The sequence below is a fragment of the Haemorhous mexicanus genome, chromosome 1, assembly GCF_027477595.1.
Source record: "Haemorhous mexicanus isolate bHaeMex1 chromosome 1, bHaeMex1.pri, whole genome shotgun sequence".
NCBI classification, from domain to species: domain Eukaryota; kingdom Metazoa; phylum Chordata; class Aves; order Passeriformes; family Fringillidae; genus Haemorhous; species Haemorhous mexicanus.
The window spans coordinates 24,266,219-24,286,219 of NC_082341.1; the positions used below are offsets into that span (position 1 = coordinate 24,266,219).

At 43.1% G+C, this 20,001-nt stretch overlaps 2 protein-coding genes across 3 annotated transcripts in view; both read left to right on the plus strand.

Annotated features, from left to right (window-relative positions):
- The first annotated feature begins 447 nt into the window (after positions 1 to 447).
- Positions 448 to 4,104, plus strand: LOC132325784 (guanine nucleotide-binding protein G(I)/G(S)/G(O) subunit gamma-11). Of its 2 annotated transcripts, XM_059843354.1 has the most exons (3): positions 448 to 604; positions 733 to 836; positions 3,665 to 4,104. In XM_059843354.1, the coding sequence occupies exons 2-3, from the start codon at positions 741 to 743 to the stop codon at positions 3,788 to 3,790; spliced, it is 222 nt and encodes a 73-aa protein (XP_059699337.1). In that variant the 5' UTR covers positions 448 to 604; positions 733 to 740; the 3' UTR covers positions 3,791 to 4,104. The 2 variants fall into 2 exon arrangements, with proteins under 2 accessions (XP_059699337.1, XP_059699332.1); XM_059843349.1 differs by lacking the exon at positions 448 to 604 and having other exon boundaries at positions 611 to 836.
- A 123-nt stretch (positions 4,105 to 4,227) lies between these two features.
- LOC132325752 (probable acyl-CoA dehydrogenase 6) overlaps positions 4,228 to 20,001 on the plus strand; it is a 75,454-nt gene continuing 59,680 nt past the window's right edge. Inside the window, exons 1-2 of the mRNA XM_059843329.1 lie at positions 4,228 to 4,372; positions 16,535 to 16,655. Coding sequence (XP_059699312.1) covers positions 4,250 to 4,372; positions 16,535 to 16,655 — 244 coding nt within the window. The 5' untranslated portion in view covers positions 4,228 to 4,249. The remainder of the gene's footprint in view (positions 4,373 to 16,534; positions 16,656 to 20,001) is intronic.

The window sequence follows — 20,001 nt, forward strand, 5'->3', positions numbered from 1 at the left end:
TGTTGCAATTCTTCTTTGCAGACATGCCTACCAAAAAGTTGCAATGTGTGGCTTTGATGGGCTGGCCACCTGTTGAGGCACTTTATATGGGAGTGGTTTCTTCCCCTATCTACCTTGGTCCAGGTCATCTGTAGTGGTAATGCACAAGTATTGAGGAAGGTACCCATGCACACCACCTGCTTCTGCCTTAGCAGCAGAGGAGAAGAACACAGAACCCAAGGATACAGGTGGCACAGAGCATGAGTCATTTCTATGGCCGAGAAGTGGATGGGGAGGAGATGGTGGGGAGAAAGATCTCACTGCTGGGCCAAAAGCTCCAGCCGACCTCGCTGCTCTTGCCCCGCACTGGAGTTGCAGAGGGTGAAGCCAGGGAGGTCAGCACAGGAGGGTCTTCCAGCTCCCGGCTCCTGCTGAGACGGCCGGACCTCCCTGCTCTGGCAGGGTCCGTGTCAACGCCCCGGCAGCGGGGCCGGGCCGGGCTCTAATCCGGTTAGGGGGGATTAGCGCGCAGGTTTAAAGGCCGGAGAGGCGCGGGGAAGGGGTGCGGGCGCGCCGGAGAGGAAGCGGCCGCCGCCGAGCAGCGGGGCAACCCGGCCGGCAGCGTGTGAGTGAGCCCGGGGGCGGACCGGGGGCGGCCGTCCCACAGCCCCGCCACCGCCCGGGGGCTCCGGCCCCGGCACCCTCGCTGCCCAGACGTAACCTTTTTTCCTCACTCCCTGCGTGCTTCGCTAGTGTAGACGATGCCAGCCATCAACATCGAGGACCTGAGCGAGAAGGACAAACTGAAAATGGAAGTGGAGCAGCTCCGGAAAGAAGTGAAGCTGGAAAGGCAGCCGGTGAGTGGGCGCGGAGAAGGGGCCCGGAGCTGCCCGGCGGGCTGCGGAGCCGGGGTGTGGAGCGGGGAGCGAGCCCGTTCCTCCCCGGGCGGCGGGGCCGGGCGCGGCAGGGGCGGCCGGGCGGTGGGAGCCTCTTGTCAGCAGAGGTCCGGCTGTTATGGGACGGCCGCTGTTTGCACCGACGGCTCCTGCCACCACTTTGGGTCAGGGGCCGGGGACGGCGCTGTTGGCACAGCACCGCTAACACCGCGTAGGAGCGCCGGGGGTGGCTGTGGAGCCCGGGGGAAGGAGCGCACTATCCCGGGGATAAAGCGCCCCGAGGGGCTGGCACGGGCCTGCCCGCCGCGGCAGGATTTGGCACCACTTAACCCCGGTGGTTTCGGCACCCCTTAACTTCCCTTCCCCGCGAGTCCCTAGCGCCCAAGGCCGGCACAAGACCGCCTTGCCCGGCGAGGGAGGAGCACGTCGCGCTGTTCCCCTCTTCTGTAGGCAGAACGCACAGGGACGTGCTGGTCCTAGGGGAGGGGTTGTCCTCCCCTGGGAAGCCAGGGCAGCCTTGTCGCGGCACTGCACCCTGCCTGGCCCGTGGCCGGGTCTCGGCTCCCCCCGTCCCCGCCCCGCTTCCCGTGCTGTGCAGTGCCCGGGCAGGAGCCAAAGCACCGCCCGTGCCGAGCCGTGACCCACCCAGCCTTGTTCCACAGACATTTAGACATTTACACTGATTGTTCCTTCCCACAAGTACTTTCCCCTTAAAGGTTTATGGTTTTGTACATTTTCTATAGACTAAAGATGTGCAGAACTGATCTTGCTCCATGATGAAAATATATTTTTTTTTAATTCTGCATGCCAGCAGAGGCAAATTACACCTAAATAAACCCTTCAAGTTGGGATCAAAAATACAATTGTATGTGGGAATCAGTAGCATTAGTCATGTTGATTACATTGAAGGTCTAGGTTTTACCCCAAGAATAAAAATGCCGGAGTTATGTTTTAGCTGTGAGTTAGGTATCAGTGATTGTACACGTTGCAGTATAGTCTAAAGCTTCAGCAGTATTGAGGGCTCAGTGTCCAACTAGTGTTGATACCTATATCATCTCTCAGAGATGATTCTTAGACAACTGAAATACACTCTGCAGGATTTAAAGTTTTGGAAACAATAATAATTTTAAATACTCGTCTACATTTTTGGAATAAACCAAAACCCTGATCACTTTAGGAAAATGGGTATTTTTCAATTTTCCTGTAATGAAGCATGCTTAATTCTACCCATGCATTGTAACAGAAGTTTCATGGTGAGAATGAAATCAGTGTTGTAGTTGCCACAGTCCCCTGGTACCTGTATGGGTGTTACAGGGACTGGGAAGTGCAGAAACCACATTACTGTTGGTACCAAAAGAAAAACATCAGCCAAAATTTTGTTGACCCCCACTAACAGCTTTACAAAATAAAAATGAAGTGGCCTTTGGAATGAATAAAAATTTCTAAATGTGTATTTAAGCAGGCTTTTTTTCTTATAAGTGAAAGTGATCCTGGCAGTGCTGACTGAAGTAAAACCCTCGTCCTTCATATACTCTCTGTACTATGGTGTTAGGTGCTCCAGTTTGAATGAACAAAGTCAGCAAGGCACAGAAGAACAAGACACATGTAATGGGATTTCTAGGTGCAGCTTCTTCTTTGCTCTAAGGCAGCTAGATCTTATTTTATGCACTGTTTTATTGGGAATTAACTCTGTTCTTTCTGATGGCTTAAAGCCTAATTTTGCACAGGCCATGCTCTGTTGTTTGTGATGCAGCAAGTAAATTCATTAGTTCTCTTGTTGTAGTTTTACCTTTGAAATAAAATATAATTAGCAGAGGAGGCAAGGGGCCTTAAATTAGAAATACTAATCATCTAGTGGCCTGGCCAACAGCTGGTTCCTGCTGCTGACTCTGCAGAGCAGTACCACTGCAGGGCCTGCGGGTAGCAAGGGAGGAGGTGGAGACAGAGCAGGAGTGTGTCCTTAGGCATGAAAGGTATTTGAGCATCTAGGGACAGTTTCTGCTGACACAGAGAGCAAGAGATGTGTGTGTACAAGGAACCTAAGGAGCTCCAGACGTTCACTTGTGCACTCTTAGACTCCACAGACACCACTACCACATGTGCTGCATGTGCTCCCGTGTCAGTGAACAGAAACTAAACACTCTTCTTCTTCATAGATGGGTTCTGTGCAGGCTTACCTACATCAGTGCTAGTTTGATATGAATTCTATGGGAAGTGTTACGGTCTCAAAACACAATAGGCTCTTTTATTAACCATTGTTTGAAATAACCCCAGGTAACCAGTGAATAAATTGTCTTTTCTACTTAGGCTCTCAGTCAAGGTGCATCATTGCTATAGTAGAACTGCAAAGTACGAATTGGTATTACCACTGAAAAATCATTGCTGAATATTTTGTTTGTGAAAAACACATAAAGCCATAAATATTTTGAAACTGAATTGAAAGTTACTGACCCTGAAACTATTGACCATAAGTCATGCTGGTGCTGAGGGAGAGTGTGATCCACAGCTTAATAAAACTAGATTGGCTAATTATGAACACAAGTTTAACTATGCAGCAACAGGTGTTTGGAGTGGCATTTACATTCTCAGAGATACTCCAATGTTCTATCAATATCAAGCTGTGAAAAGAGAGGAAGGAAGCGAGTATGCACGTGCTTGGTGCTCCGTGGCCAGATATTTTATGCTTGGTGGGAAGGTGAAGGAGGGAGAATATAAATTCACCGGTTTTCTCCACTGAGGAACATTTCCCACGGCCGTAACGCAGCCACTTTTCTGTCCTTTCCCTCGAGGTGTCCAAGTGCTCCGAAGAGATCAAGAACTACATCGAGGAGCGGTCGGGAGAGGACCCGCTGGTGAAGGGCGTCCCCGAGGACAAGAACCCCTTCAAGGAGAAGGGCGGCTGTGTTATCGCTTAGGAGAAGGAACCCCGCGCCTGCCCCTGGAGCAGACATTCCTCCCGTACCCGTAGGGAGTGACTAGCGTGTCCCCACCGCCGCCGGTCTCTGTCGTACGAGCACAGGAGCGGATTTCTTTTTATTTTCTATTTCTCCTTACAAAAATACAGAAACCCTCGCGAAAGCTGCCGAGCCCCGCGCCGGCCGCTGGGCAGGGCCGGCTGTGCCCCGCTCCCCGCCGTGGCCGGCCTCTGTCCCTGCGCGGGGCCCGCTCGCCACCCGCTTGTCGGTCGCTTCCTGGCTGTTCGTTGGTATTAAAGAAAACCTGCTCGTAACCCGAGAGCTGCCGTGACTTGCTGCAGGGGCGAGAGGAGCGGGAGGAGGGACGGGGCGGGGCGGGGGCTGCCAGGCGCCCCGGGCTGGCTGTCGGGACACGGCGGCTGTCCCGGCCTTTGCCCGGCTCCGGCAGCAGCGGTGGCCATGGCGCTGCGCGGCGGCGGGCGCTGGGCGCGCCTGGGCTCGGCGCTGCGCGGCCGCAGCTCGGGGCCGCGGTACGCCGGGGACACCCCGCAGCACCGCGACCTGCGGGAGGCCCTCCGGAAGGTACCGAGGGGGGACCTAGCGAGACCGCGGGACGACCGGCCTCGCCGCCCCGTGCTGGGAACGAACCAGGGCAAGGGCAGCGAGCCGACAGAACGGCTCGGGGTGTGCTTAATTGAGTAGACTTCCCTCTGCCAAGGCCAGAAACGGAACCGTGTGTTCCCTGCCTGCGGGTGACCCGCCGGGTGGCAGAGCCCTGCCAGGTGCGAGCTGCCCTGGGCGGAGCGGGGGCTCGGTCCTGCAGAGCAGGGCACTGTCCCCGTTCTGGAGGCGCACGACGGACACATAAGGCTCCCCTGAGCCTCCTGCAAAACTCAGTCATAAATCAAGAGGAAACGGAGCGCTTCTGGTAACATAGTGTGTAGAGTGAATGCCAAATGGCAACCTGCAAGAACAGCAGTGCTGGTGAGCTCTGTGTATTCCATGTCAGCGAGGTCAGTGTCACCTGTAGATCTCCGTGGTACTGTTCATGGTGCCTGCCAAAGCCAGAGAATCAGCCGGGTCGGCTGTAGGGAGCCCTGGTGTGGTGCCCACTGTGGGGCCAAGCGCCGGTGAGAAAGAGAAATCCACCTTTAACCTATGAACTGCTGAGAAAAGTGCTGGAGTTCAGTATCTGCTGCAAGGGCCAAACACCATTATTGTGGCCACAACATAAGAACATACAATGGGGTCAGGAGAAGGGAATATAAGGACTTATCTCAGATTGTAGCCAAGTTTCCAAATTCTAGCTTCTTGTGCTGTGTTCTGCTGTAGTTTTTTAAAAACAGTATGCTCTGCATTGCCAGATACTTTCAGGTGAATTTGGAGCTATGCTGTCCTATCTTTCATGGATGCTTTTAAAAATTACTTGTAGAATCTTTTATTTCCCTGAAGACACTTAATTATTTCCAAATTTCACCTCACCTCCAGTCCACTGTGGACAAAAGATAGTGGAGTTACTTCTGAAGGTAAGATTTTTTTAAACTTTCACACTTCCAGTGTTAAAATATCCCAAACCCAGTGTTTGGGTCAGATTTTCTATCACTGAGATCTGTTATCATCAAGCTTTGGGAGAAGGGGATGTATCTTCTGTGTTATAAAAAAGAAATCCGAGCAAGAAGGAAAAGAGGACTTATGACTTGTCACTTTCTTAGTAAATTAATTTCATTACTCTACATTCCTGGACTCTTTGCAAAGCAGAAATAAGATGATACAGAAAGAACCAGAAGCTAGAAATGAATCCTCACCTGGATTAATAGTGTAGAATTTTGTAATTAATACCTTTGTGTAAAATTTGTGCTGATTCTGTCTGGAGAGAGCCTTCATATATCTGTGTATCTGCCCAATGAACTTGTGCCCTGGCACACTGCTCTTCATTACCTGACCAGGGACAACAACTGCATTATTAAAAAATTAGTGTCATGAAATGCAGAGGGCAAGGCCAGACCTTGTAAAGGAGGTGATCTGGTTCTTTGTCATGGGTAGGTTAAGGCGCACATTGTTTTGTATCTCAAGTATTTGCAACTGTGTATTTATTGAGGACAGGGGAAGTAGCTATATTCGTGTCTGCTAGTGCAGTGTTTGCTGCTTTGTTGTGTGACACACGGCTTTTTTTTTTAATAAAACTTTCCCCTCCTTTTCCCTTTGTTTTTATGCTCTCCATGCCTACTGAAGTGCAGATAACAGTATGCTCTACCTTGCTGGGTTCAGTGCAGATAATTAAATCATGGGCTAAGAGGGAATGTGATGCTACATTTATCACATAAAGCCTTGTGATGAAAGTATTGTAGAATAAGTCACAATAGACAATTGTCTGCTTTTTTCATTGCCCTGCATTTAAAAAATGCTTATATAGCACTTATTTTAGATTTGCTCTGAGCATATTGGAAAAAAAGAAAAATCACTATTTATGTCAAATCCAGTCTGATGTTGTTCACACAAAGCTTCTAGAAATCAATGTTTGTTTTGTCTTAAGTTAAGCCTTTCTCCAGTGACTTTAGGATAAATTGAAAAGTGTCCCCAAAGTCTTTGGGAGAGAATGACCATTCAGTATCTGCAACACATTTTAAGTATACCTGTTATATATTCTGGGGCACCCTTTCTAGAAGCTAAATCCAGATGCGAGTACCAGAGAAATCAGAGAAATGAGCAGTGCAATTCCATGAGTGAGAACTGGGTTTTTTGTTTGTTTGTTTGCATTAATTTTATTTTTTAGTGTGTTAACATACTTTAAATGATCTATAATTTCCCAATTGTTCTGAGCAGGATGAGGAAGAGACCCTTATAATTCCAGGGGGCTGTTTTTAGCAAGGGTATTGAAATAATCCTGTGAGTGGTTTCCTTTACAACTTTATAGGTCACCACCCTTCCTCTTGGAAACTGAAAACGTAACTTTTCCTTAACTTGGTGAACAATGCTTGCAGCACACTGATATCCTACAGCTTGCTTCAGTAATTAGTATAGCTGGTTTGAAGAAAAAAGTTTGACTTATTCTGTGTGTGTATGTCTAACAGTATTCATATACATACAGAATGCATATGGGCTGCCTATTTGTCTTTTTCTTTGGCATTACAAGTAAGAAACTTTGGTGAAATTTGACATACATTTTGCTGGAGCTGCATGTAATGTAAAAATGACATTTCACTTTATGCCCATTGATGGCTGGGTATAGTTACACAGTGTTGTGTGTCTGTGTCTCACGACAGTGAGACTCCACCAAGGGACATTGCTTCATTGTTTGCCACTCTTGGCTTGTATGTCATGGGTTTCTGTTTATTAATATATATCAATATATTTGTGCAGCAGTTAATGTCTCGTTGTATTAGAGCATGCGAGATCTGAATTTAATGTTAACATTTCTTTTAACTTTCTGGTAAAATTTCTATAAATTTTTGATCAAAATAGTGTGGCTCTTTCTGACTACCTGAAAATAACGAAGGGTGACCACTATTAACATTGGGATACCTTGGATGGAGCTGGTTTGTTTATCGTTGTAAGAAATCATAAACCCCTACCACAGGATGGTGAAGTAATAGCTTGATGGTATTAGAAAGAATCACTTAAATGCCAGTTTCTCACTAAGTAGGAAGAGAGAAAACATGCAGCTGAATCTGAACGATACATGACTGGCACCTGTGATTTTAAAACCTAATTTATCATACACCCAAGTTAAACTCTTCTGGAAGAAAAGTTAGATGTGACACTGGCAAGGCTCACAGATTCTGCACTGACTACCCTTCTGTCTAAAGGAAGCAAAATGTATTCCCAGATTCTGGGGTGTTGCAGTAGTCTTTTTCATCTTGTATCTGCCAGAAACATCACATAAACATTTAGGGGCTAATTCTCTTGCTGGTACCAAGAATTTTTGGTAGCAATTTATCAGAGAGGAAATCTTCAGCGTTGAATTTTGTTGTTATTGGGAGAGGCAGCTGGGGTATACCACTGTATGAGAGACCATCAAATACACCTAGCAGTGCCCTACCAAGAAGTGCTTTTAAATCAGTGGAGGAGAACAGGAGTGGAAAAAAAAATGAGGTTCAGTTTATTTAAGCAAGCTCTGTAAAAAGCTTTTTCTCATAATAGGAAAAATGTCACTTTCTGTACAAATGTTCCAGAGTGTAGCAAAAGTGCAATTAAGGCAATTTTGTAATCAGTGCTCCTATTTGTTACTTGGTGTCAGAGCAGAGCTGACATTGAGATTGAGTTGATGGGTCCTAACACTGGACTTTTTTTCCTGCCTCATATCAATGTTAGAACAAATTTCCACTGTATCTAGTTAGACTTTGCAGTGAACAGCTTTTACTGTTAGTACAACTATGTACAACATAGTACAACTATGCCTAGTGGATATTTTTGTGCTTCAGATCTAGCTATTATATTGCTTTATCATTGCCACATTTGATTAGGCAATACAGTTATGCATTTATGACAACTAAAATTGTGTCTTAATAAGCTTTTTATGCCTGAGGAAAAAACTGGGGTTGAGACTGGTTTTGTCTGACAGTTCAAACGTGATGGTGTGGGCTGCAGTGGGAGAATTTGTTTTGTTCCTCCAGGGATGTAACCCAGATTCAAAAGGAGGACCCAAACCCCATCATGCCAATCTCTGGTGGAAATTACACTCTATCTAAGCAGCACTTCTGTGTTGGAAAGTATGATTTGCAGGAGCAAGAAAATCTCTGTGGTCACTTGCACAGTCCTGTATCTCTTTCATAACTCAGTACAAGTAGCCTGGATAGTATTCTGGTGGCCAGAGCTCCCTGTCACCCAAAATGCTCATCCCAGATCAGTGCCTAGATTGGCACAGCACACATTTTTGGTCTTGTAGGACTACCCTGGTTTAAAAGCATCTGCCCTCAGATCCTAGGAATAACTGTGCCCTCAGCACTCACTTTTTTCACAAATTTTGGGATCCTCCCTTTTCTGCCATACTCTTGGATAGGGCAGTTGAAAGGGGTGAATTTGTGAGTGTGCAGGGACTGCCAAGACACTCAAGTCTGCACAGGAGGGATTCGTCTTTGCAACAGTCTTTGGAAAAATGACATAAGGAGGGAGAAGGTGTTGGCTGTGATTATGTGTGTTCCTCCCCAGCTGGAGCTGCCTTCTAGCCTCTCATTCCTCAGGAAATGGTTGAGCAGGGCTCTGCTCCAGAGTGGGGGTCTGAATCTTTTATTTTCTTAGCATGGTGTTGATGTGTGCCCTCTCTGCTTCAGCAATGGGGCTCCCAGATGTGCCAGCAGCTGCATGGGGTGGAGGGCAGGACATGCTTCTGCACTGCCTGGTGAACTTTTAGCATTTTAGGATTTCAGTAAGTGTTGGAAAAAAACAATGTAGTTGATTAGGGTTTGGATTTTTTTGGTTTCCTGAAGTAAAAACTGTAGTCAGATGTATGGGACCAAAAGATAATCAGTATTCAAATTTCTGAACCAGTAATCAGCCTTGCTTTACCTATTAGGTTTGATGCAAGGAACTGCATTGCAGTGAAAAGGAGGAAGCACAATGATTTAAACAGAAACATGTCTAGATACTGACAAATGAATAGACCAGGCACAATTGCAGAATACTTATAAAGTACATGTTTTTTTCCCATGGAAAATCAGATATTGTAAAAGTAGATGAGGACAGTTATGCTTTATTACACAATGAGAAACTGCCAGCTCTTTCATTATAGGATTTTTCCTTCCACTATTTTTTTTTCCTCTGAGAAAGGGAAAATTTCCTTTAGTAAATGTTAGTTCCTGTATTTGGTGATCACTGCAGCCTTTGGTACCCAGTGCAGTAGCAGATTGCAGATTACTTTGTTGCCTGTGGCACAGCTTGATTGAGGGTACAAAAAGGAGTTGTTGTGCTCTGATTAATCAGTTTTAACTGCATGTATTTTCCATTTAAGCCTTATATTTTCCAGCTATTAGGAAAATTTTGTGGGTTTTTACCTTATATAAGCCTACTCAATATTGGTTTAAAATCCATTGGAAGCTTCTCTGGAAGGTCATTTCTGGCCACAGCTATGTGCAGCAGCATTGGAGAAACCAACTATTTTTTTCTTGTCAGTGATATATTCCAGCTGGCTTGAAGCCTTCTCTTCATCCAGTAGGTTTTTTCTGTCTGTGGGCTACACCTTATTCTGTAGGCACCAAGTGGAGCCATTGGCTTCTGCATATGTCATGTACGAAAAGCTGGGGAAATCAAATGTTTGAAAAACTTTAATCAATATTACTTTATTTTTGTTCTTTATTTTAATTACCAAGAAATTCTACATCTAGGACTTTTTTCTGCCACGTTTTTATGGGGTCACAAAATGGCTGTCTACTTTTGAACTGAACTTTTTCAGTTCAACCCCATATCATCATGGAAAATGTTTTCTTGGCTTGTTTCCAGAAACAGTCTGGCAGCAACTCAGGATACAAAAGTTTCCATATCTTCATTGAGGCCCAGCCTCAAATTCCATATGTAAATAGGGCAAATTTTTCATTGACAATTCTTGTAGCTGATCATTTGCCCAGGTGTGTCACATGATATATTTGGCTGGGTAGCCAACTGGGAATATTGAGTAAGAGATGCATATTGTATCCAAATGCCAAATCTTCTCTATTGTGGGCGAGAGGAGATTGTCTGTGAGGCAGACAAGTGTTTTGGCAGCATCTGGGACATTTACTATCTGGACATGACCCCTTGCATTGAAGTGAGTTATATTTTATGTACATCTCCTAGGTGAGCTCCTAACTAATAATAACACATATTTTTATAGGAGGATTTAGGGCTACCCCCCTTGTTTCAGTTAGTATTAAAAAATCCCCTAAAACAACAAAAAAAACCCCCAAACCCAAACAACCCCCCAAATAACCCACCCACAAAGAAAACAATCCCCAGAAAACAGTCCTGCAAAACTTCCTGAAGACCTTTGCCCTGTGCTGGTGGTGCATCCTGAAAGAGGAAGCAGTAGGCTGCAGCTTTGCTCTCTAGATTGCTGCAGACCACAGGCAAGCCTGTAATGAAGGATTTTGCTTGCCAGAAGAAAGTGCACTAAATAACTTTGTATGAGCAGGCAAGGTTAGCGCTGCAGGGAACATTTTCTGGCTGCTGTGTGGTTAAATCATATTTGTTTAATGGGGTTATTTTTAGCCTGTTGTGGTGTTTTAAGTCACATACTGCCTCCCCTTCTGCACCCAATGTGCAGAAGGGGAGGCAGAATGAATGATTGCTGAATGATTGCTTCTTCTGCTGCGGTGCTGAGCCCGTCATGTCAGGCTCTCCACCACCACGCTGGGGGATCCAGGCACGTGGGCTGCTCCTGGCTTCTGCTAGGGTCTCCTGCCTTGTGTCATGGGGGCTGGAAGCACAGCACTGCCATCCATCCTGCCAGTGCTGGAGGGACTTCATAAATGCAGGAGGGACAACAGGACATGGATTTGCCTGCTGTGTGCTGTAGGCATTCTCATCAGTGAGCTGCCATGGCAGAAGCTCAGTCTCTCCACAGCCTCTCTAGTAGGTAGTAGTTACAGGGAGCTGACTTGCTTCTCTCACACACCTGTATTCTCCCTAGTTCTGTCCTGAATGTGTTTCCACACCTCAGACTCCTTCCCTGTACCCTTTCCCTACCTTTCTGAAGAGTATTACTGGGAAAGGATTGTCCATCAAACTTTATTTAGGACTTTGGAAGAGTCTTGAGAGAGTTAAGGAGGGCTGTGACCTCCAAGCCTAGGAGTGAGAAGAAATGAGTAATATGTTCTGAGAAACTCATTCAGGTGTGCTTGGGATGCATGTCTTGGGGGAACCAAGATGGAGATCAACATGTGAGAAGTGGGCAGCTGCTCTTTGAACATAGGACATTTTTCTTCCACATGTTTTTCACAGGGTCATGAAATGGATGTCTACTTTTAAATTGAACTTTTTCAGTTCAACCCTGTATCATCATGGAAAAACCTCTCCTAGATCCTCCTGGGCAGCAGCTGAGAAGACCTGCACAGGCTGCAGGTGTGGCCAGTCAGGAGCTCACCAGTGGGGTCCTGGCTGCCTTGCACCCCTGGGATGGGTTTTGGTGTCCAGGTTTGGTAGCGCCAATGCGTGGCCCATGGGTTTGCCTACCGCAGCTTTGCCTGGAATCATTCTAAAGTACTACCTTGACCTCAGCACAGTGTTGCTGCAATGCTGAGTTGTCTCACTGTGCAGTCATTGCTTCTTGTGGTTTTGATTAAAACTGAAGGACAATTGTTTTTTTGAAGGCTGTTAATTATTTGCTTTATTTATTGATGATATGGAAAGCAAAGGAATCTCTTGTCTATTACCTCTTGTTCAAGTCATTGTTGCACTAATGTCTAGATATAACCCCTCAAGAACTGTCGTTAGAGGTTTGTTGTTTATTTATTTGCTTTTTACATTAAAGATCCTATTAACTGTGTCATCTTTGGGTATTATATCAATAGAGCTAAGTTCAATTACTGTAACTTGATTCAAAGGGGAAAAAAATTCTGCTCCTAACATAATATGGAACAGATATGTCTTAAAATCCCAGAATCATAGAATGGTTTGGGTTGAATAGGACCTTAAAGATCATCTATTTGCAGCCCCCCTGCTCTGGGCAGGGATGCTCAACACCAGATCAGCTTTCTCAAGGCCCCTTTCAACCTGACCTTGAACTCTTCCAGGGACAAGGCATCCACAACATCTCTGGGCAACTTGTTCCAGTGTTTTACCACCCTCTGAGTAAAGAGTTTCTTCCTAACACCTAATCTAATCCTGGCTCCACAGACTCCATTTAATCTTCTTAATCCAAAATACCTTTTACTTAGACATTTTCTCTTGCTTCTCTAATAAATTAGTCTAATCTCAGCTGAGGTGTAACTCACAGGAAGCTGTAGGAAAAATTTGTGTAATTTTTTAAGAATTCAGTTTCTTGTTTCAAAATTCATCATCTTGCTAATAGTGTGCTGAAACTGTATGCTGTGCAGTCTTACAAGGGGTACTTAAAAGAGGTATTGTATGTAGAACTGGTGTGGTCTTTAATTTCTGAATTGCATGATAGGAGGTAAACATGCTGGTGAATAATGAAAACTAATCTTTAATTGCTGTAAAAGTCATTTGTACATACTCTCAATACCCAAATTAATTCAGGTACAGTTTCTACTGTTGTAGAATGCATTTCTTTTAGAATTCAGAATTAAATGGCATTTCTCATGTTTCTGGGTAGTTGCTGATACAACTACAATATCAGCAAAAAATACTGAGCATCAGCATCACATATTTTTGTTACTTTTCTCATTTAAGTAACATACTAAGTTTCAGTGGAAAATAGTCAAAACTATTCCAATGATTTGGGGGGATATTTTCATTGCTCTTTTCTGAAGAAAAACTAAAATTACCCGTTTCTAAAAAAAGTCTGAATTTATGTCTCTGTCCCTTCTCTAACCCTGCTGTGGCATTTCCCCAAACCTGGGCAGGAAGCTACAGGTGCTGTTTTCACAAAACTTTGTCAAGACAGTTTCTAATGAAAACACTTATTTTTCTTACCATCATTCAACATGAAGTAAATTTTTTGGCTTGATCCATTCCCAACTGGGCAAGTATCCAGAGTGTTTTTAATAATTCACAGCTGATAACAGCCCTGAGGCCATTTTTTGAAGGCTCCCCAGAGAGCAACCTGAGCTCATGCTGGGATGCAGGCTAAACCAAGGCTGCCTCCAGAGCCTAGTCCTTTAGGTTTGCATCTTTATTGTTTGGACTAAGTAGCCCGAAAAAAACACCAGTTCCATACAGACTGTTCAAACTTACAGTTTACATAAGAATTACTGTGCACTTGCTGTCAGGAAAAGAACAGTTTTTGTTGTGGTATACTGGTACTTCAGCAGGTGGGAAAGTTACATGGCTCCTTAATCAACTTTACATCCCAAATGCCATTGAAATTTGGCCAGCTAGATTAAGTGGAAAGATTTCTTTTGTGGCTGGGAATGTCTGACAGATGACATCTGTAGTATGCAGTGCTAAGTATTTCTACTGTTAGAAGTTTTAGATCTTGTTATAGTTGGTATCCTAGTGATAGAAGTCTAAATGCCGGCACCCATGATTTCCATATTTCTCATGATAAAGCATATATAAATAAGCAGGCCAGCTGCTCACATACTGCTGAAAGCTTGCTTCTGTGCAATTGCCAAACACTGCATGGATACTTTAGGGTTTAAGTTAAGATGCCTGCATAATATTTGCCTGCAGTTCAAGTGTACAATATTTTTCTGAGGGCACAAATGTGAGGAAATAGCTAAAGCCAAGGGAGACGACAAATCAGATGGTTAAAGCACAAAGCATTATTTGACCTGTCTTTAGCAAGCTTTTAAACAAATGTTTAATTTTGTGATCATTCAGTCACTGCTGGCTTGACTCTTTAAAAATACCTCTCCTTGCTTTAATTAGCTTTTCTAGGAAGGGATGACAATACCCAGTAATCAGTGCTGAAGCACCAGCCAGTTGAGGAGTACTGTAGTTCTTCAGGAATTTGGCTTTTATTTTTATGAGGTTGTACAAGGGAAGGTGTTCCCATAAAACCACAGTGAATGGTCCAGTAGCTAAGAAGAAACTGTGGCTATCAGTATCTGGACTGTGATTTAAAAAAAAAAAAAAAATTAAAGTCATACACAATTTATGGTTTATGCAGTGAGGTTGTCTTTGGGGGTTTAATTGTTGTGTCATGCAAGGAAGATCATGTTTTACTCAATGTGGCAAACTCACCTGGTAATAAATCAGTTCTATTAAGCAATTTGAGTTTTACTCAAAGGCACAGGAGCAAACCTGCAGAAATCATGGCTTAGTCATTGAGAATGTGCTTAACTTCAAAGGTAGCTTTGTATGTGGCTACAAAAAATTTGGCCCAGTACCAGCTACAACAAACAAAACTCTATGTTAGTATATTCACCACATATTTTTTGCCAAGATCCATCAAAATACTGGAATAACTTTTTGTATGCTCTTTCAGGTATTCCCCTGGGTGTTATCCAATGAGCATTGCCAGATGCTATTACAGCCAAAAAGGTGTTTCACCACCTTCAACATTGAGGGTCAGCATCTTAGGATCTGAGCATATGGGATGTGGTAATATAGAGGAGAAATGTGAGCTCTCCTAGATAGGGTTATGCCAAGAATTATTTTACTATTGATCATTAGGCCTGTGTTAATCAATTTAACAGTGGGAGAGAGATAATAATTACTGAATGAGTTGAACATTCAGTATACGAATTTCTCAGAATTTGGTGAAAGAAGTGAAAAAGTGATTTTCCTGTTACTAGCATTCAAGTATGCTTATTTTTGTGGCCAATTGGAAGACAGAAAGCAGCCATATATGGGCTGAAATTCTCCAAAGAATGTGCCACAAATACATATTTTGGAAGAAGGTTTTGCAGGGTCTCAAGAACACAGCAGTCATGGAGGGAGAGGATTCTATTTCCAGCTCAAGAAATAGTTAGCACCACAGGACTTGTTTATTTAGTGGGGAAAGAAGACTAAGAGGAGTAAGTTCTTGAAATAACAAATTCTCTCTTCATGAAACAGCAGAGTAGTAAAATCATGGTCCCAAGTTAAAGGCATTACCTTTCTATTGGGAACTGCTGTTTGTTAAAGGCATGGCCTTTCTCTTGGGAACTGGTGTTAGTTTGGTAGGGTTTAGTTTGGAGCCCCTTGTGAGGCTGACTGAGGTGTGTGGTGCCCTTGGCTGCATGGCAGAAGCAGCCTGTGCCAAGGCCTGGTTTAGGCTGCAGAGCTGGGCAGAGGTGGGCATGACCCTGCTGCCTCGTGATGAGTTGGTAGGCAGCAAGAGCACACCTGCAGGCTGCCCACTTTGCTCCTTTCCCATGGCCATGGAAATCTGGGACTTTGTGGAGCAAAATATCCATCTCTTGTGCCCTGAAACCTGAGAGTGTCGCTGGATGTAATGGCTGTAGTGCAGATGTGTTTTGCTTGCAAAGGGAAGGGAAGGAAACGCTGAAGCCTGAACAGAGTAAGGACTGTAGTCAGGCAGCTTAGGACACTGACTTTTGGAAGGTGTGCAGCATTAGCAGTAGCACAGACAAGAGCTGCTCAGGGACTAGATTTGGAATATTATAAATTCTGGAAGGTCATACTTTTCCAGTACATGTTCTGTCAGACTTGTGGGGAAGTCTAAATACAGACATACTCCAAACAGCACCAACTTCCTTGAGAGTGTTTCAGGCAAAGGGAGAGGAAATTAATCTCTTCTACTTGACTTTCTTGGAACTGTGTATGGTCATCAAGAACAGATCAACCTTTGTTGCCAAGGTTCTTTTGAGGATAATCCAGATTTCCTTTCCTTTCTTATCACTTTCTAGAAACTGTACCAAAAAAGGTAACAAATAATGAGGGAAACAGCCATTTTCATAGACCTTGGAGAAGCTTAAATTAGCCCTGATGGCCTGTTCTAGTAGTAATTGCTGAAAGAATTATTTACATTTGCCTGATTACATTTGTTGAAATAGTTGTGGGTGAGTGGAAAATAAGGATATCCATCAGGAAGTAAGAAAATTGGCGGGCTTTTCTCTGTATATTGTTTTGTCTTTTTCTTCTTGAATTAGTGTTTTTAGGTGTCGTGGTTTGAGGAGAAATGGTTTTTTTTGGGTGAAAGTATTCAAAAGTTTTTGTGTAGGATGTCTGTGTTTATAACTTGTGCAATTTGTTTTCCAAATCTAGATCATTGACAAGGAGATTAATCCCTTTGTGGATAAGTGGGAAGAAGAAGGACAGTTCCCAGCACATAAAGTGTTTAAAATCCTGGGACAGGCTGGATTCCTTGGTGTGGATAAGCCAACAGGTAAGCAAGTGTGTTACTCCTGACTATTAATAATGATAGACTCAAAAGACTAATTCACTTTTGCCCCAGGTCAAAGCATGGATTTGAATTCAGTGCAAAGTTTGCTTATATTCCTCAGTCATATACCTGCTGGTTACCAACTCTGCAAATACACAAAATAACATTGTTGAGTACTTAAATACAAATGTTAAAACCTGTATGACTGTTATTTTAAAATTAGGGAAATGAACATCACTTCAATTTTCAAGATAAAATCTGTATAAGAACTTTCCTTCTGCATCCAGACACATATGAAATAATCCAGATCTTCATTGAAGAAACCACAATTTGTAGGCATTAGAAGCATTTTAGGATTTGGCTTTTTGTACTTCCTGAACATGCAACCTCTCCATCGCTGCAAAGGATGAGGACAGTGTGGCCTTTAGGCTATTATCCCCTAGATTGTCTTTAAAATGCATTATTCCAGCCCACAGAAGCCTGAACAGAGCAGGAGGCTGATGACACAGAGAGCAGGTTTTTGTGTGTATGCTTATATATGTTGGTGACCCAAAAAGTCCAGAGGAATAGGAAGTATTTCTGCTCTTCAGCTAAGATACATATTCTGCTATCTTGGTACATATTCTACTTTTTTTATATGTGATATAATATATACATGTTTTCTTTTCAAATGCTGCTGTTACATGTTCAAGTCAGAATTCTTGGTGATTTTCTTTACCCCCATTTTCCTACATTCAGAGCAGCTGAAAGTGTTTAATAGTTAACTGCAGATGATTTTCTATAGAGGGTAGCTCACATAATCTCATCTATGCCACACCACATCATGATATTGCTAAGGCACAGGGTTCTGTGCAACAAATCATGTCTTTTTATCACTTAATTTCAGAGGAAATATTCCCTCTTGAAATGAACTCAAATTCTTATATTATAATGTGGAAGGTTGTCCCACAGCTGTTCAGCTGTTAGACCTCAGAGAACTGTTGGGCTGTGATTGTCTGACAAATCCAATTAGGTCTGAGCTGGTATTTCTTTACAGAAATGCTGACAGTTCAAGATTATACTTAAAATCTATTTAAAGGACAAATAGGATTACTGGGGGAGAGAGAAAACCACTTCTGTTTTCTGCTATAATTGTTTGATAGGCAGATTTGAATTGCATCTCAGTGGGTCTCCTTTGCATTGCTGATATTTGTGTTGGGTGTAATAATGGTGCATTGCATGGCTGGCAGATTTCAGTTCTGCCTTCTTATATTCATCTCAGGGCATGCAGAGGCTTCAGCTGGGGTAAGGAACCTTAATGCTGAAGGTCCTGCACATAAAACAATACAGAGGTGGGAACTTTGTATAATGCTCACAAAATAGCTGGACAAGAAATAACTGGAGTAAAATCCAGTGAAGAAGGGGCTCGTGGAAGTAAAGGTGGCACAGAAGGTTGCATGCACTTATTACATTTGTCATACTCATGTTTAAGACTATTTTAACTTTGGATTTGATGTTGGCATCTAGCTGTTAATGTAATTTATTTGACCTCTGCAGCTACATTTTATAAAAGGTATAAAACATTGATAAAATCCTCAGCAACCTGTGATCCATCTCAGTTCAGTATTGTTGGACACAGAAAGTGCACCAACTCCTTGGAAGCTGCTGTCTTTGCAGCATTCAGTTGTGCAACAGATCTAGTTTTGCTCTGTAATGGTGTAATGCCACCAGGTACATCTTGAAAGTCCTGAAACTTCCTCCTGATGGTAAGTCAAAGTAAGGTGTGTAACAGCAGTGTATGTAACCGCACAACTTTGGCAAAGCCTGAAATTCTTTGTCTTCTGTGCTTCTGCACAGTGCTTAGGCTTGCTGTATACTGTATAGGCTTAGTGCATACTGTAAAATGGAATTAAAAGATCCACTTTTATACTCTGCTCAGCCACTTCTGTTATTTAGTTGCTGTTTGCAGAGAAAGAGAAGTCTTATGAAATTTGAAGAAGCCAAAAGCAGCCAGGAGCTTTGGAGGGGTGTTGCAGGTGAAGCAGGGAGGTTAAATTGATTTGAGGAGAGCAATTGCAATGCAGAGCACTTGTGAGTTAACAGTCTGCCCTACTTTCTCTTTCACAAACCAAAATTATCATGTTGTATCTCTTCAAACCCAGATCATGAGACATTGTCTTTAAAGAGCACTGATTTTTTTTTTTTTTAAGTTAATTCACTTTAGTAATACTGGTTTTGAAATACTAGTTTTATTGAATTTGTTTTTTAAAATCATTCTTTCAAGTATGGAGGGTTTTTTTCCCTTCAGAAATAATTTTGGAGCTTCCTAATTGGGCAGAAATCGGTCACAAACTTGTTTTGCTTAGATAGAAGGAAACATCTGTTGGATTTTAGATTTGTTGAAAGTAGACTTTTTCGTGTGTAAACACCATTCCCTTTATGAACAATGAGCTGCTTCATGGGAGTCAGGTTTTTAAAAGAACGTGCCTTACATGTGTCCTTAATCACTGGAAACTTTCTCTGTGTGGAGAACTGATTTGGGGCACTATTTGTATTGCAAAGGCTTTATCAATTCCCACTGTATGCAGTTGCAGGCTACAAACTTGAAAAAGCTTTTCCTGTATATTTTTTCACAGTTGTTTACACAGTAGTTGGTTCTAGTGAATATTGGCTGTAGTTCAGAATGTTCATTGGAGGTCGTGTAAACACTGTGGGCAAAGCTCAGACATGCACCCATAATTGGAGAATTTTTAAGATCATCAGTATATTTAACTTACTGTCTGGTCAGTTCTCTGCCAGAGAAAGAATCTTTGAACAATTTATCTGCTGTGCTATTCCTTACATGACTCAAAAATAGTGCATGTGTTAGTTTTCCTTAGGAAAGAGATTGTTTTCTGTTACACTGCAAGATTCTTCCCACTAGTAAAATACACAGTGAAAATTGAATATAATTTATGCATAAAAAGTGTCTTTTTGCTGTATGCAAAATGTGCATAAATTTACTTCATTCAGGATTTAGAAGGAAAAAACATCCCTATATACTTACTATTCTTCATTTATGTTTACTGTGTATTTCTCCATAAATTATACAATTTTAAGTTATTGAGCTACTGCCAGTCCCAAAACTAAGGGCAGAGAATGTTAGGGCAGGCAGCAGAAATGTTTAACCAGTCTTGGTAGTTTGCCATTGAGTGTTTTGCTAAGGGAAGTGGGCAAGACATATTCTTTGAACTGTTCTATGTGCAGATTAGATGAGATACTGGATTAAAAGTGGAAAGCATCTGTGTGGTTATTTGTGATCTTATGGCTTATGAATCAAAGCCTTGGCTGTTGCTAAATTATAGGATGTATTGCCAAAAATGCAGGCTCA

Coding starts and splice junctions, on each gene's coding strand:
- LOC132325784 (XM_059843354.1), top strand. CDS start 741: ATGCCAGCCATCAACATCGAGGACCTGAGCGAGAAGGACAAACTGAAA. Junction 837..3,664: donor TGAAGCTGGAAAGGCAGCCG/GTGAGTGGGCGC, acceptor CTTTCCCTCGAG/GTGTCCAAGTGCTCCGAAGA.